Source organism: Pseudoliparis swirei, chromosome 22 (assembly GCF_029220125.1).
Source record: "Pseudoliparis swirei isolate HS2019 ecotype Mariana Trench chromosome 22, NWPU_hadal_v1, whole genome shotgun sequence".
Classification (NCBI taxonomy): Eukaryota; Metazoa; Chordata; class Actinopteri; order Perciformes; family Liparidae; genus Pseudoliparis; species Pseudoliparis swirei.
Genome location: NC_079409.1, coordinates 4,694,059 through 4,708,006, shown reverse-complemented (window position 1 = coordinate 4,708,006; position 13,948 = coordinate 4,694,059). Strand labels below are relative to the sequence as shown.

Below are 13,948 nucleotides of genomic sequence, written 5' to 3'. Positions count from 1 at the left end.
TGAGAAAAGAGTCACGGTTCAATATCCCCCCCCCCCCCCCCGCCGATGAAAGAGTGATAAGGAGAACAAATTAGCATTCTCCAGCGAGCGCGCATCGACGCTCGCTATCGTCTTTTTCGGGTTGAGGGGGCGGGGCTAAAGCGGCATTATCCACCTCTTGAGTTGAGATCACTCTGATTTATCTCCTTCCGATTTTCATCCGGAAAGCAAACGATCCGCGCCAGATCTTGTTGTTGTTGTGAAGTCCCCCCCCCCCACCATACATCTACAGGTGCGTCGCCAATCCAATCACACACTCATCAGGTCGCCTGGCGTCCGTCTCTGAGCGCAGACGGAGACACAAAGGCCTTTTGTTGTGCTGTTCTTCCCTGGGCGGAGGGCGCCCGGCAGCCGATGGAGGTGATGGAGAAGGGCGTGGAGGGTTAGGGTGAGGGGGGAGAGGGGGGGGGGAGCTTCCTGCCTCCCTGCAGCCGGCTCCGCGGTGCAGCTGCTGTCGGTGCTCACCCTGACAATCTGCTCCTTAATAGCTAATATCAGGGTACATTTCCTCAGGCACTGGGCTGGAACTGAGAGATGTCGGCACTGCTCTCTCTCTCTCTCTCTCTCTCTCTCTCTCTCTCTCTCTCTCTCTCTCTCTCCCTCTCCCTCACTCACTCACTGCTCGACGTGCGAGTCGCCCTCCCACTGTCCGTCGTCCTCGGAGCCGACTTTAAATCCCGAGTTAAATATCAACGTCGTCATCTTTCAGACCATCTCAGGAGCGACTTCTTTTCTTCTGACTCGAGGTGATGGGTCGAAGAAAAGAAAAGGTGGAACTCCACCGTTTATTTATTCATGAATATAAAACAGATCTGTCAGTTTCTCCCATTAGCGGCGCCTTGAAACTCGATATCTTCGGTTTCCCGTCGCTTAACTGAGTCTTTAAATCAGAGTTTGAAACTCATTGAACCAGCTTTAGATGTTTTACCAAAAAAATAACAGCTGCTACACACAAAATAAAGCAATACTATAGACCTTGAGGAAGAAAACCATTTAAATTGTGCTTATTACTTTTTAAAAAGCATGTTCCCGAATGATTCCGATTCTGCATATTTGCATTTGAGGGGAAGTGGCTAAAAACTTTATTACAAATATAATCCTCTCGTTAAAAAGAAGCAGGAGGAAACCTTACACTGTTGGATATGTTGTGCTTTGGAATAAAATAGTTACAGAGCAGTTTTTTTGTAGTTTTATACCAAAGCAAACCCGTCGATAGCCCGCTCTGCCAAAGCCCCCAGAGCTCCGCCTCCTTTATCCCCCCCCCCCCCCACCCCTTCCCGAACTCTGCTTTTCATTAGCGCGGTAACGCAGATAACGCAGCGTTTACCCACGTCCACAATTCATTCTCGTGACATCCGAGCGGCATTGATATTAATATTCATCACCCGGAGCCGACGCCCCCGTGCCTCGGAGACACGATACGCAGGTGATGCAGTGGTTTCTTTTTTAGGGGGGGGGGGGCACTGAAATGATTGATGGCCGTCTGTCTGCGTGGTTATGAAGGCGGGTTCTCTGCCCGCGTAGATGTGTGTAAAATGTACTTGGTGGGTTTTGAAAGTGACCAGAGAGGGAGCTTCTTTAAAGGAGGCGTTGAATGTACCAGTGTTCACCCCATAGGGAGGCAAGCACCAAATATATATATATAATAGAAACTACTTTTTTTTTAAAGGAGCTTTCCTCCCCCTGACAGTATCACATGTAATATTCTTTACCAGCATCTTCCGTAAAGGCAATATGAAGCTCATCGCTCAATATTACATTTTAAAAAACTCAATTAAATTTGCCTTTTGAGATCTTCTCTATAATTTACACTTTTAAACAATATATGAGTCTGTATTGAATGCGATGGAGTCGAGATGCTACACGACAAGTTTGTGTCACCACTAAACTACTTTAAGAAAACAAACCACATTTTACATCTAAACCTCTCGAATAAATGTCTGCAAAAAAAATACAAAAATAAAAGTTGCTTTTAGCTGAGACTGTGATGACGAGTGGGATGAACAAATAAACAGCCTTACGGAGCATTTTGTCGCCATATAAAAACAGAGAGGCCTCCAACAATCTGAAAAGAGGCAGGAGGAAATAAAATGTTCATAATAATGACCTGTTTTAAACATTAATGTGATTGTTTCACAATTTTGCGTGAATATTTATTTTATAATGTTAATTTTTAATCCTCTCCATACCTATCTTTAGGTCCAAAACCCCAAAGTTTTCTAAGATTTACATCAGATTAAACCAGGCAACGACCTCCGGTTCTAAAGCGTCTTTAAACGTGCATTCTCTCTCCTGACCAGCAGGGGGCGACACCTCCGGATACAAAAAGAAGGCGAAAATGACCTCAACTCCCACTTGATTTATCACCATCAGTAATACACATTGTAAGCATCAGTTTATGGTCTCACAATAGACCATAAAGCAGAGTGTGCTTCAGGGCGGGGCTACTTTGATCGACAGGTCGCTCGCTGCCGCCACCAGAGCCCTCGCCGCTCACCGAAGTGCCTTTTCATTGAAAATCTGCACGAAATGCGATCTTTTTGAAAGTTGTACATTTCATTTATACTTTTAGGACCGTCCTCGGATCCCCCGTTGCTCGAGACATCCAAGATGGCAGCCGACAGGGTTCGTTACGTCACCCTGGAGCTCATTTTAGGGTAAAAAGCGTGGATCAGCTGAAGGGTTGCTCGAGTGCAAATTGCTCCACTTAACGGTCTGACGTCTGTGGAGCAGCTTAGTGACTCTGAGGCAGAATGCGACGCTCCTAAAACGACATAAAGATTATCGTGTGACCCGCGTGAGGCTAAAAATTGAGAATTAAGAACTGTTTTCAAACTCAACAGGAAATATTATGAATAGTTGCGGCGGATTGGAACATCCCATCTCTGAGGCGCGTGATAGGAATACCTTTACATGTAGTCGTTACAATCTCACCTGTAACCTTTAAAACCCGCGGGCACGAATAGGTCAGACTTGACAAATAGGTCACGGTGCACCACGAGCTCCAGAAATGTGCTCCTAATTTAAATACTTGTGGAACATTGGAAGAAGTGCACGGGGCAGGAGGTAAAACAATAAATAAATCGCAGAGCGTGACGGCTCAATGTGTTTCCAATTACTTCAAAAAAAACGTCTATTGTGACAGTTTAAAGGGGGGAAGACTTTCATTGGGCCAGTTTCATGACATAATAACAGGCCGCTTAAGGAATATGACATCGAGAGAGAAGCAGATGAACGCTATCCTCCGCGGGGCCGAGGCATAACTCGGCAGATAGAAAGCGTTTATGATCATCTGCGTCTGGCTCCCTTTAGGTGCTGAAAGCGTTCCTTTTTAAAACATGCGAGTTCCACCCCAGAATGAGAATGTTTTTTTTGGGCCCGGCGAGATTAGCGGCTTCACGCAGCCACCTGGCCGCAGCGTGATGAATGTTAAGTTGCAGACGCAGTCAGCAGGAAACAATGTGCGCCGGCCGGAATGTAATTAAATAACACGAGATAACAGGGAAATGGAAAAGGTACAAATCCAATATGGGAGGTTGTTCAAGAATTCCTGCAACGTACAACAACTACAGCTTCTGCATGGACAGTTTACCCCATTATAAAAAAATACATCATTTTCCTCTTACATGTTGTTACCTTCGCATTGAAAATGCGGAAGGTAATGTTTTGATCGCCGTGTATTTGTATGCGTGTTACTCGCATAAGTCAAAAAGTATTAAACCGAATCGCATGAAATTTGGTGGGATGATTGGTTATTATCCGGGGACCATTTGATTAGATTTTGGGATCGATCGGGTCAAAGGTCAAGGTCATGAAAAGGTCAAAATCTTCTTTTTACCATAGCGCGGTCAATTTATATCCAATTGGCATGCAACTAATGCCAAAATGTTCATAATTCAATACCCATTCTTGTGATATGTGAAGGTATGTGCTCTACCGAGTGCCCGTTCTAGTTTTTTATTTATTCATCTAGATTGGTTTAGTTTGAGCTGCTATATTTGAGAGATATGAATGATATAGATGCCTGACAATATAGAGCTGGTGCACCAAAAAAAAGAAATCTGTATAATGACATGTATTTCAAAAATTAATAGGATTCTTTCACAATTTTATATTTTCTTATTTTGCCTGAGTATTTGTTTAATAATGTTATTTTTAATCATCTCCATACCAAGCTTTAAGTCGAAAACACAACTGTTTTCTAAGATTTACATCACATTTAATGGACAGTTTACCCCTTTATTAAAAAATAAATATATACTTTTCCTCTTACATGTTGTTTGCTGTTTTAGTTTGAGCTGCTAGATTTGAGAGATATGAATCATAGAGATGCCTGACTTCTCTCCAATATAATGAGACAATATAGAACTCTGATTCTGCTGATTTCATAATTTTAAAAAATCAGAATAATGACCTGTATTTTAAAAATTAATCTGATTATTTCACAATTTTATATTTTCATATTTTGCCTGAATATTGATATTATATTGTTTTTAATCATCTCCCTTACTTAGCTTTATGTCCAAAACACAAACGTTTTCAAAGATTTACATCACATTGAATGGACAATTTTAACAGACATACTTTTCCTCTAACATGTTGTTTGCGGTTTTAGTTTGAGCTGCTAGATTTGAGAGATATGAATCATTTGGCCGACTTTTCCAATATAATGGGACAATATGGAAGAAAATCTGCAGGCCTCGTTGTGTGAGCCGTTTCATGTAGGAACTAATAATTCAGGCTTATTCTATTTGGGAGAGGCAACGATGGCTAACAATCTAGAACAGCTCTATACCGGTAAGAGGAAGATGGGTTAGCGTTTTCTTTACTTTCTTTACACCGTGATCCCTCTCCAACAACTCTGTTCTGTGTATCACGCGGTGATGATGACACATCATGACACACTCACACACACACACCTCAAAGGCATTTGTGCTGTTGCACCCAGAAAGTGTCAAAAGTAGTTGTGATGAAAAGGATGGAAAAAAAGATAAGCTTGAGAGAGAAAAAAAACCCACAGCAGCAGCGACATTGTCTTTTAGGACAAAGAACGTCTCGTAGGACGACCGCGGTGAACACAACAGATGTTCACCGCGTTGTTTGCGCCTCTTTATATCGATTCATATGTCACGTAAATGCCACAACACTTCCATAATAACTTTAACCCAAACCACAAACGTTTGTAGTTTTGTTGCCTTCTTTCCGTGAATACATCATTTTATTTTGAAAAGACTGTATGCGCAAACCTTCGTAGTTTATTTTCCTTCTTTCTGTCAAGACATCATTTTATTTTGAAAAGACTGTATGCACAAACCTTCGTAGTTTTGTTGCCTTCTTTCTGTGAAGAACTCATTTTATTTTGAAAAGACTGTATGCACAAACCTTCGTAGTATTTTTGCCTTCTTTCTGTGAAGACATCATTTTATTTTGAAAAGACTGTATGCACAAACTTTCGTAGTTTTTTGCCTTCTTTCTGTCAAGACATCATTTTATTTTGAAAAGACTGTATGCACAAACTTTCGTAGTTTTGTTGCCTTCTTTCTGTGAAGAACTCATTCTATTTTGAAAAGACTATGCACAAACTTTCGTAGTTTATTTGCCTTCTTTCTGTCAAGACATCATTTTATTTTGAAAAGACTGTATGCACAAACCTTCGTAGTTTTGTTGCCTTCTTTCTGTGAAGAACTCATTTTATTTTGAAAAGACTGTCAGCACAAACGTTCGTAGTTTTGTTGCCTCCTTTGTGTGGAGACATCATTTTATTTTGAAAAGACTGTATGCACAAACTTTCGTAGTTGTGTTGCTTTCTATCTGTGAAGACATGATTTTATTTTGAAAAGACAATGCACAACCTTTCGTAGTTTTGTTGCCTTCTTTCTGTGAAGAACTCATTTTATTTTGAAAAGACTGTATGCACAAACCAAAAAAGGTCGGCAGCTACAGAAACAAAACCCGTGTTATGTGGATGTTCAGCGAGTAGGAAGACACCAACCTTTCCCGTCGGCGCCGTCGTGGACCTGCGGGGTGTTGGCGCCCTTGCCGGCGTCCTGGTTGGCGGTTTCCTTGGTGACCGCTGAGCCTTTGATCTTACTCTTCGGAGCGTCCAGGGCTTTTAGCTTCTTGGCGTGTTTGGTGCCCTTGTAGTGGGCCAGGGCCTGGTTCTGTGAGGAGAACAACAACAACAACAAGCCGGCTCAGCTCACATAGCGCCGGGGGAAGCAGCAGAACACACGGCGCCGGGATGAAATGGAATATGAACACGAGAGGAACGCCGTCAACGAAGCACAATAAACATAATTACAACGTGATTAGCAGGGGGACGGTTGATGTTGGCAAAAAAGTGTCAACATTTGAGGAAAAACACATTTTTCTTCTTACAGAAATGATTAACACAGCCATGTAATTGGTTTTCTGTCATCTAAGTGTTTTATTTTACGGGATGTGTTGAATAATTTAGGAGCGGGCTATATATTAGTAAATGCGGATTAAAAGAAAATCACAAATGGTGAATTATTTCTTGATGTCTTTTCGTCCCTCGCGTCCGTCATTCGACGCGAGCGCGATACAAATTCTTGATTAACTTATTTCTCGTGCCGATGATGGAGGAGTGTGTGTGAGCCGTGAGAAATTGTCGTTGGATTGGCCGTTTGCTTCAAAGTCGGAACACGTAGCACCGGTAAGATTCACCTTCACCAAACGGAGGTGGGACATATGCAAAGACTTTGAGTTGTCCTTGTTTACTTCTACACCCCCTGCATGCTTTGCCTGGGGCAGGAAGGACGAGAAACAATTGCCTTTTGGAATAAATACGTTACCACGTATTCCCAAAAGGGAATCTGTTAGCGTCTTCATTGATGGGCCACAGCGGGGGGGGGGGGGGGGATGTGTTCACTAAAGACGGCTGGGACCAAGAGACCGCTCCAAAATATTAGCCCTGTTTCCTTTTGTTCTTCTTCGGCCATTATCGTCGATTGTTTTAGAAGAACTCGGATCAAAAGGGGAGGGGGTTGACTCCGCACGGCTCTCAACATGGCGACGCCGGTACACGGCGCGAAAAAAGGCAAACGGTGCAAACACAACAGCGCTAACAGAGCTGACTGTGTTTACCTGAGAGGGAACTTAGCGTCATCACCTGTAACCGACGTCATGAGGAAATAATATAATATTCTGTTTTATCGCTAATAAATTATTTTAATGTCGGAGCATTGGGGAATCATTGCATACTACTTTGTAGATTAAAAATGTGCCATATCATATAAGCATATATAACATATATATAAAAAACTAACTATAAGTGTCATATAAATGTAGTGGAGTAATATAAAATGAGAATATTTAAGTAAAGTACAAGTTTGCCAACATTGTGCCGAAGTACAAACACTTGAGAAAATGAAGCAGTTACGTTCCACCGCTGGTTCCATCCGGTTGTTTCCGCCTCATTCACTTAATATTGATTGCGACGGGTTCAAAGAAACGAGTAAAATTGTTTCCGTGTGTGAGGGGAGTGGGTTGTGAAACGAGGCGCCTCAAACGTTCTCCCTTCATCCGATAAACTATCTTTCGATAGGTTGTCATTTCCTTCTGCACATCTTGTTCTGGCATGAAACTCTTCATTCTGACCCCACATCCATCACTTTCCCACATACCACAAGCATAACGTATTCATTTTTTTTCCTTTTTTTTCAGGAGGCTCCGGTGATGTGGACGGGTGCTTTAATGCGACGACGCTAATAATTCATCTTTCATTAGAGCAATGAAGTGGAGGAAATTCCAAGTCCGACACACGCATGATTAAAACTTGGAGGGACGCCATTTGTTTTCCTTGCAGGTGCTCCGTGAGACGGAAAAGACATGAAACAAATCATAGTCGGGGGGGATTTTTTTTCTAGGTCTTTGAAAAAGCAGCCTGGAAGCCAAAAGGTCATAGTTTAAATCCCAATGCATCCATCAACGGACATACGCCCATGAGCAAGATTACCCGTTCTGACATGTATATAAAGCTGAATGTGAGTGGAGCTGGAGCGCCGTCCTTCCATGGATGAGCGATGAGGCCCACGTGACCCGACCCGGTCGGCAGAACCTATGTAGCCATGAAGGTACGCCGCTTCTCCACCGAAATATGTTGGATGAATAAGTTTCATAAATGTCTTTGCAGAAACAAAGAATGCCACGTTCTTAACGCGGTGAAACGATTGTCTTGATGAAGGCAACCCGCTAAAAAAAGATCGTGGTTTGTGTTACAATAACAATGTAACGATGCAGCACAAAAGCATTTGGCAACAACGTAACAATGTAATAACACAACAATACAATAACACAACAGTGCAACAACGTAACAATGTACTAACCCAACAACGTAATAACGCAACAACGTAACAATGTAACAACGTAACAATGCAATGATGTACAAATGCAACAACGTAACAATGCCACAACGTAAAATGCAACAACGTAAAAATGTAACAATGCTACAACTCAACAACAATGTAACACTAAAACAACGTAACAATGCAACAACGTAATAATGCTTTAACTAAACAATGCAACAATGTAACTATGTTACAATGTAATAACGTAACAATGCAACAACATAACAATGTAACAATGCAACAACAATGTAACAATGCAACAACAACGTAACAATGCAACAACGTAACAACGTTGCAAATATATTTGTTTGCTGCTCTAAGATCAGTTTGTTAGCAATATTATAGCTTTTGAGTGATAATGAATAGATAAATAAGGAACTCCAGCATCTCTCACCAACTTCTTTTTGGACTGGTTGCCAATGACAATACTCGAAAAAGACCCTTTTACAGCTGAGATCGTCAAAAATGTGCGTTTCAAATAACGTAGTTATTACAGCACCCACAGCACACGGATCTGAAAGAGCATCGAAAGTTCACGTTTACATCCCAGTGGCTCAATCATCGGATCTTTGCCACGGTGTAGCTCAAATGTCCATCATCTGCATTAGTGAGAAAGGAGGTTGTCATTTGCGTTTGAGTATTTGATTCATCAAACATCTCTCTTTTGTCTTGAAGTAATTATATTGTCTAAAAGACATTGGAGTGACGCTACCTCACAGACTATAACTCATCCGTGAGTCACCGCAATCACCCAAGGTTCTGACAAAGCAACTTCAAATGTTCAGCGCAGATGAATGAACGCTTTGTCCCGAAGTCTGAGGGGAAAAAAACACAACTTGTTTTGCTGGAGGAAAAAAAGGGGAAATTTGAGGTATCGAGACATGAGAGGGGTTCCCAGAACATGTTCTGGTTTCATAATTGAATCAACTCGACATGATTTACACAACATTGTGATCAATATCTACCACAAACAGACAGGTTTCTAAGGACACAACGTAGGAAAAGCTTACAAATGTTACAGCTGTGTGAGTTTTCAGTTGCTCAGACTGCTTCTCACGAGGCATCCATCGAGTACTCACCGGAGTAACGTCCGAATAGATGAGGATCTACGAAGCCCCGCATTGATGTAATGGAAGGTAGTAACCCATCGTAAGTCATTTTTTATACACATGGATCAGTCTAGTCCATTTTTCATTCATTTATAATGTCGGGAGTTGGCTCCTTATTTTCATTTGTGGAGTTCACGCACCGTTTTTTAGTCCGTCGTAAATCTTCACGACCTAGATTCACACGCATTGCCGAAGGACAGTGTTCTTAAGGCCAGCGGGCAAAAAATGTAAGTGAAACCTCGGTGATGCAGATCTGAGTTTGTTTTTATCTTCTCTTGGTCGTCCTCCTGTTTTTTAAATTATTTTATCACAAAACCTCGCCCGCCTCAATTCCCGTGGATAACTTAAGACCCCGCCATTAGCAAACAAACAAAGACGCAGCGCACATTGTTTTAACCTGTAGCAGCCGCTATGGGAGCCTCAGTGTCTGTGGGAGCCTCAGTGTCTGTGGGGGGGGGGGGGGGTTAGATCAGGGGGCCTCTGATTTATTGTATGGGTCAAACGTGGTACCAAGGAAATAACCACATCCTCTATCAAAGGGCTGCAGCTGACACCTGGTTACTGCCGAATATAATTTATATTTCCCCCTTAATAAAGTTCAAGACCCGCCTCCGTCCGCGTGTACTGATGTTGGGACGTGAATAAAATCCCCTGTCACTGTGACTTCAGGAAGGCCCACGCATGGCCAAAAGAGTTGTAAAATGTACTGAAAGTGCACCTGCTGCTGTAATCCTGCAATTTCCCGACTGAGGGACTAATACAGGATTATCTTGTATCTTGTATTTTATCTTATTGCGGTTTTGCATTTTTTTCATCAGAGTTCTTTTGTTGACTTTATTTGTTGTCATTTTAAAAATAACAAGTGAAAAGTCCTTGAGAGGAGACACTTACCTGGCAACAAGATAAACAAACTTCTAATCCGACAGCCGTGTCAAATATGAGACGTGGAACAAGCCGGAGCCCGTTGAGGTCATGAGTTACAGCCCTCGGCACGTTGAAGCGCTAAGGAAACATAAACTACCACGACTCCTTTTGTTATCATACTAAATACTGAAATGCAAATATTGAATGTGTTATACTCTATATATTCTTTTTTTTGCAGTAAATCACGGACAAATAAATACATCTAAACTCCTTGCTCGGCATTTATTAATAAACTTCTGTTAAAACTCCAGTAACCCCAAAAAATCCACAACTTTTCATGTTTATCACCAACATTGTGTTAAATAATGTTAAACTCTGGCCTGGAGCTTTGAAAGGAACCGCACAGGGAACCATGACCGAGTCATCGCGTTCTTTGTGTTTATTAACAACAAAACGACAAAGAAGCAGACAGAAAGTTTTATTATCAGTCTTATCGGGTTTTTCTGTGTGATTAAATTCATGATGAGCATTTATTTTCAAAGTTATGCATCCGTCCCTAAGTTAAGTTACTTTTCAAACCGTCCTTTAGTCGATGTCTCATTTAAGCGAGGCCCCTCTCCGTGGTTTAGATCGTAATCACGCTTTTGTCTCTTTTCATTCTCTGCCCTCCATTTCTGTTTTTAATCTCGCTCTCTTTGGATTTCTATTGAAGTCCATGTGACTGTGTTTCGCCTCCTCGTCTGAGGGTTGATGAGCCCCCCCCCCCCCATCCCCCCTTCCCCTCAGCTCATGTTTCTCCAGTCTTGAAACAATATTTGTCAGTTTCTCCGCACACAAGAGAACATTGTGTCATTATTCCCTCTTTTCTTTTTGCCCGTCTCAGGAGGGGGATCCCTCCCGAGATCCCCTGAAGCTGTGTTCCTAAGTATCCCCATGACATTGTGCTTCTCTTTCTTTTCCTTTGCTGGACACATTCGTAAAGCCATCCGAGGCTAATTAGTTTGGCTCAAGAAACAACATTTGAATTGAACATTTAACCGCTAATCGTCTTTCCAGTGTGACGACGACGCCTCGTATCTTCTGCTTCTGTGAAGGGTTGAGGTCTGAGGCCCGACAGTTTCCTGGACAGCAGAAAAAACACCTTCTTCTTCTTTTTTTTCTTTTTCTTCTTCTCATTCGAGCCTTCATCTTCTTCTAGCCTTCTTCTTCTTCTCCTTCTTTTTCTTCTTCTTCTTCTTCTTCTTCTTCTTCTTCTTCTTCTAGCCTTCGTCTTCTAGCCTTCCTCTTCTACTAGCCTTCGTCTTCTAGCCTTCCTCTTCTACTAGCCTTTGTCTTCTAGCCATCTTCTTCTTCTTCTAGCCTTCTTCTTCTTCTAGCCTTCGTCTTCTAGGCTTGTTTTTCTTCTAGCCTTCTTCTTCCTCTTCTACTAGCCTTCGTCTTCTAGCCATCTTCTTCGTCTTCTAGCCTTCTTCTTCTACTAGCCTTCGTCTTCTAGCCTTCTTCTTCTAGCCTTCCTCTTCTACTAGCCTTCGTCTTCTAGCCTTCCTCTTCTACTATCCTTCGTCTTCTAGACTTCCTCTTCTACTAGCCTTCGTCTTCTAGCCTTGTTTTTCTTCTAGCCTTCTTCTTCTTCTAGCCTTCTTCTTCTACTAGCCTTCGTCTTCTAGCCTTCCTCTTCTACCAGCCTTCGTCTTCTAGCCTTGTTTTTCTTCTAGCCTTCTTCTTCTTCTTCTTCTTCTTCTAGCCTTCTTCTTCTATCCTTCCTCTTCTACTAGCCTTCGTCTTCTAGCCTTCCTCTTCTACTAGCCTTTGTCTTCTAGCCATCTTCTTCTTCTTCTTCTTCTTCTTCTTCTTCTAGCCTTCTTCTTCTACTAGCCTTCGTCTTCTAGGCTTGTTTTTCTTCTAGCCTTCTTCTTCCTCTTCTACGAGCCTTTGTCTTCTAGCCATCTTCTTCGTCTTCTAGCCTTCTTCTTCTACTAGCCTTCGTCTTCTAGCCTTCTTCTTCTAGCCTTCCTCTTCTACTAGCCTTCGTCTTCTAGCCTTCCTCTTCTACTAGCCTTAGTCTTCTAGCCTTCCTCTTCTACTAGCCTTCGTCTTCTAGACTTCCTCTTCTACTAGCCTTCGTCTTCTAGCCTTGTTTTTCTTCTAGCCTTCTTCTTCCTCTTCTACTAGCCTTCGTCTTCTAGCCTTCTTCTTCTAGCTTTCTTCTTCTACTAGCCTTCCCTCTCTTCTTCTGTTACTTATTTTTCTCTAAAAAATAGCGGACTCTATTTCAGAGTTGCACAAAGTGACGATATTCCCTTTCGAGCGATACGTGTCCTGCATTGTTTAACTCTACTACAAAGAAAAAAGCAGCAGGTACAACACTAAAAAATAACTAATGTGTTGTAATGACGCGTGACAGACTGAACGCTTGCTGTGACTACGACGTGTTTGGCCCTTTAAATAAGGAGGAGTTGATCTTTTGGTTCCTCCCGTAGAGAGGGGCGATGTTCCTGATGCCTTACATACTCAGGCCTCCTGGAAAAGATTCCTTCATAGGGAATCAGACTAAAAAGAGGCGATACGTACACTACCGTTCAAAAGTTTGGAGTCACCCAGACAATTTCATGTTTTCCATGTAAACTCTCACTTTTATATCAAATTAATTGCTAAATGAATATAAAAGTCAAAACATTGACATGTTTAGAAATAATGATTTTTATTGTAAATATTAATGTAGTTCTTCTTGTGGCTCAAAGGAAGGCCAGTTTTATAGCTTCTCTCACCAGCATAACTGTTTTCAGCTGCGCTCACATAAAAAGGGTTTTCAAGGGTTTTCTACCCCTCCGCTAGTCTTCTAAGGCGATAACACAATGTACCATTAGAACACTGGAGATGGGCCTCTACACACCTCTGGAGAGACTTCATTACACACCAGAGAATAGTCATTTACCACTTTAACTGTGTAGAGAGAGTATTTATGATTCATTTAATGTTATCTTCATTGATAAAAAACGCTTTACTTTAAAAAATAAGGATATTTCTGACACTTTACTTTTGAACGGTAGTGTATATTCCTCCACGTCTCTTTCCAAAACATGTCCAAAAGAGGGAAATCCCTCTTTTCCGAGTACCAGTTTGTTAAAAGCTGCAGGTATGTCACAATCTACAAAAAAAGCTCCGCAGGCAAAGAGATAACGTTAAGTGCTCTAAATGCATCCAATGTAAACGGACTCCAAAGCGTGGTCTTCAGGTCATAAACTGGTTCATAAACAGACTCTCTACCCCTCCCCCCCCCCCAAAACCTGATCCGCTTTTAGCAGAAAACCTGCCCGGCATCATCTCTCGGTCCACGGTATGATGGACGGCCACTGGCGGACATTGGGAGACTCTTCTCCTGGCTTCAGGGTGTGAGAGACCTCCCGGCTGTTGACTGACAGGTTCGAAGCTGTCTCTCTCTAATGGAGCCCTAAAATAAACAGCTGATGAACAGTAAACACACCGAGATAGATTTCCGCCTGTAACAAACATAATAACCTCATCCTGAGTAATCACCGGCACAGTCGGCGTGCGAAATAGATTGAT

At 42.1% G+C, this 13,948-nt stretch overlaps 1 protein-coding gene across 1 annotated transcript in view; it reads right to left on the bottom strand.

The window, feature by feature from the left end:
- Nucleotides 1-13,948, bottom strand: part of znf385d (zinc finger protein 385D) — a 71,567-nt gene that overhangs the window by 20,805 nt on the left and 36,814 nt on the right. Inside the window, exon 4 of the mRNA XM_056444215.1 lies at nt 6,032-6,200. Within this exon, the coding sequence (XP_056300190.1) occupies nt 6,032-6,200 (169 nt within the window). The remainder of the gene's footprint in view (nt 1-6,031; nt 6,201-13,948) is intronic.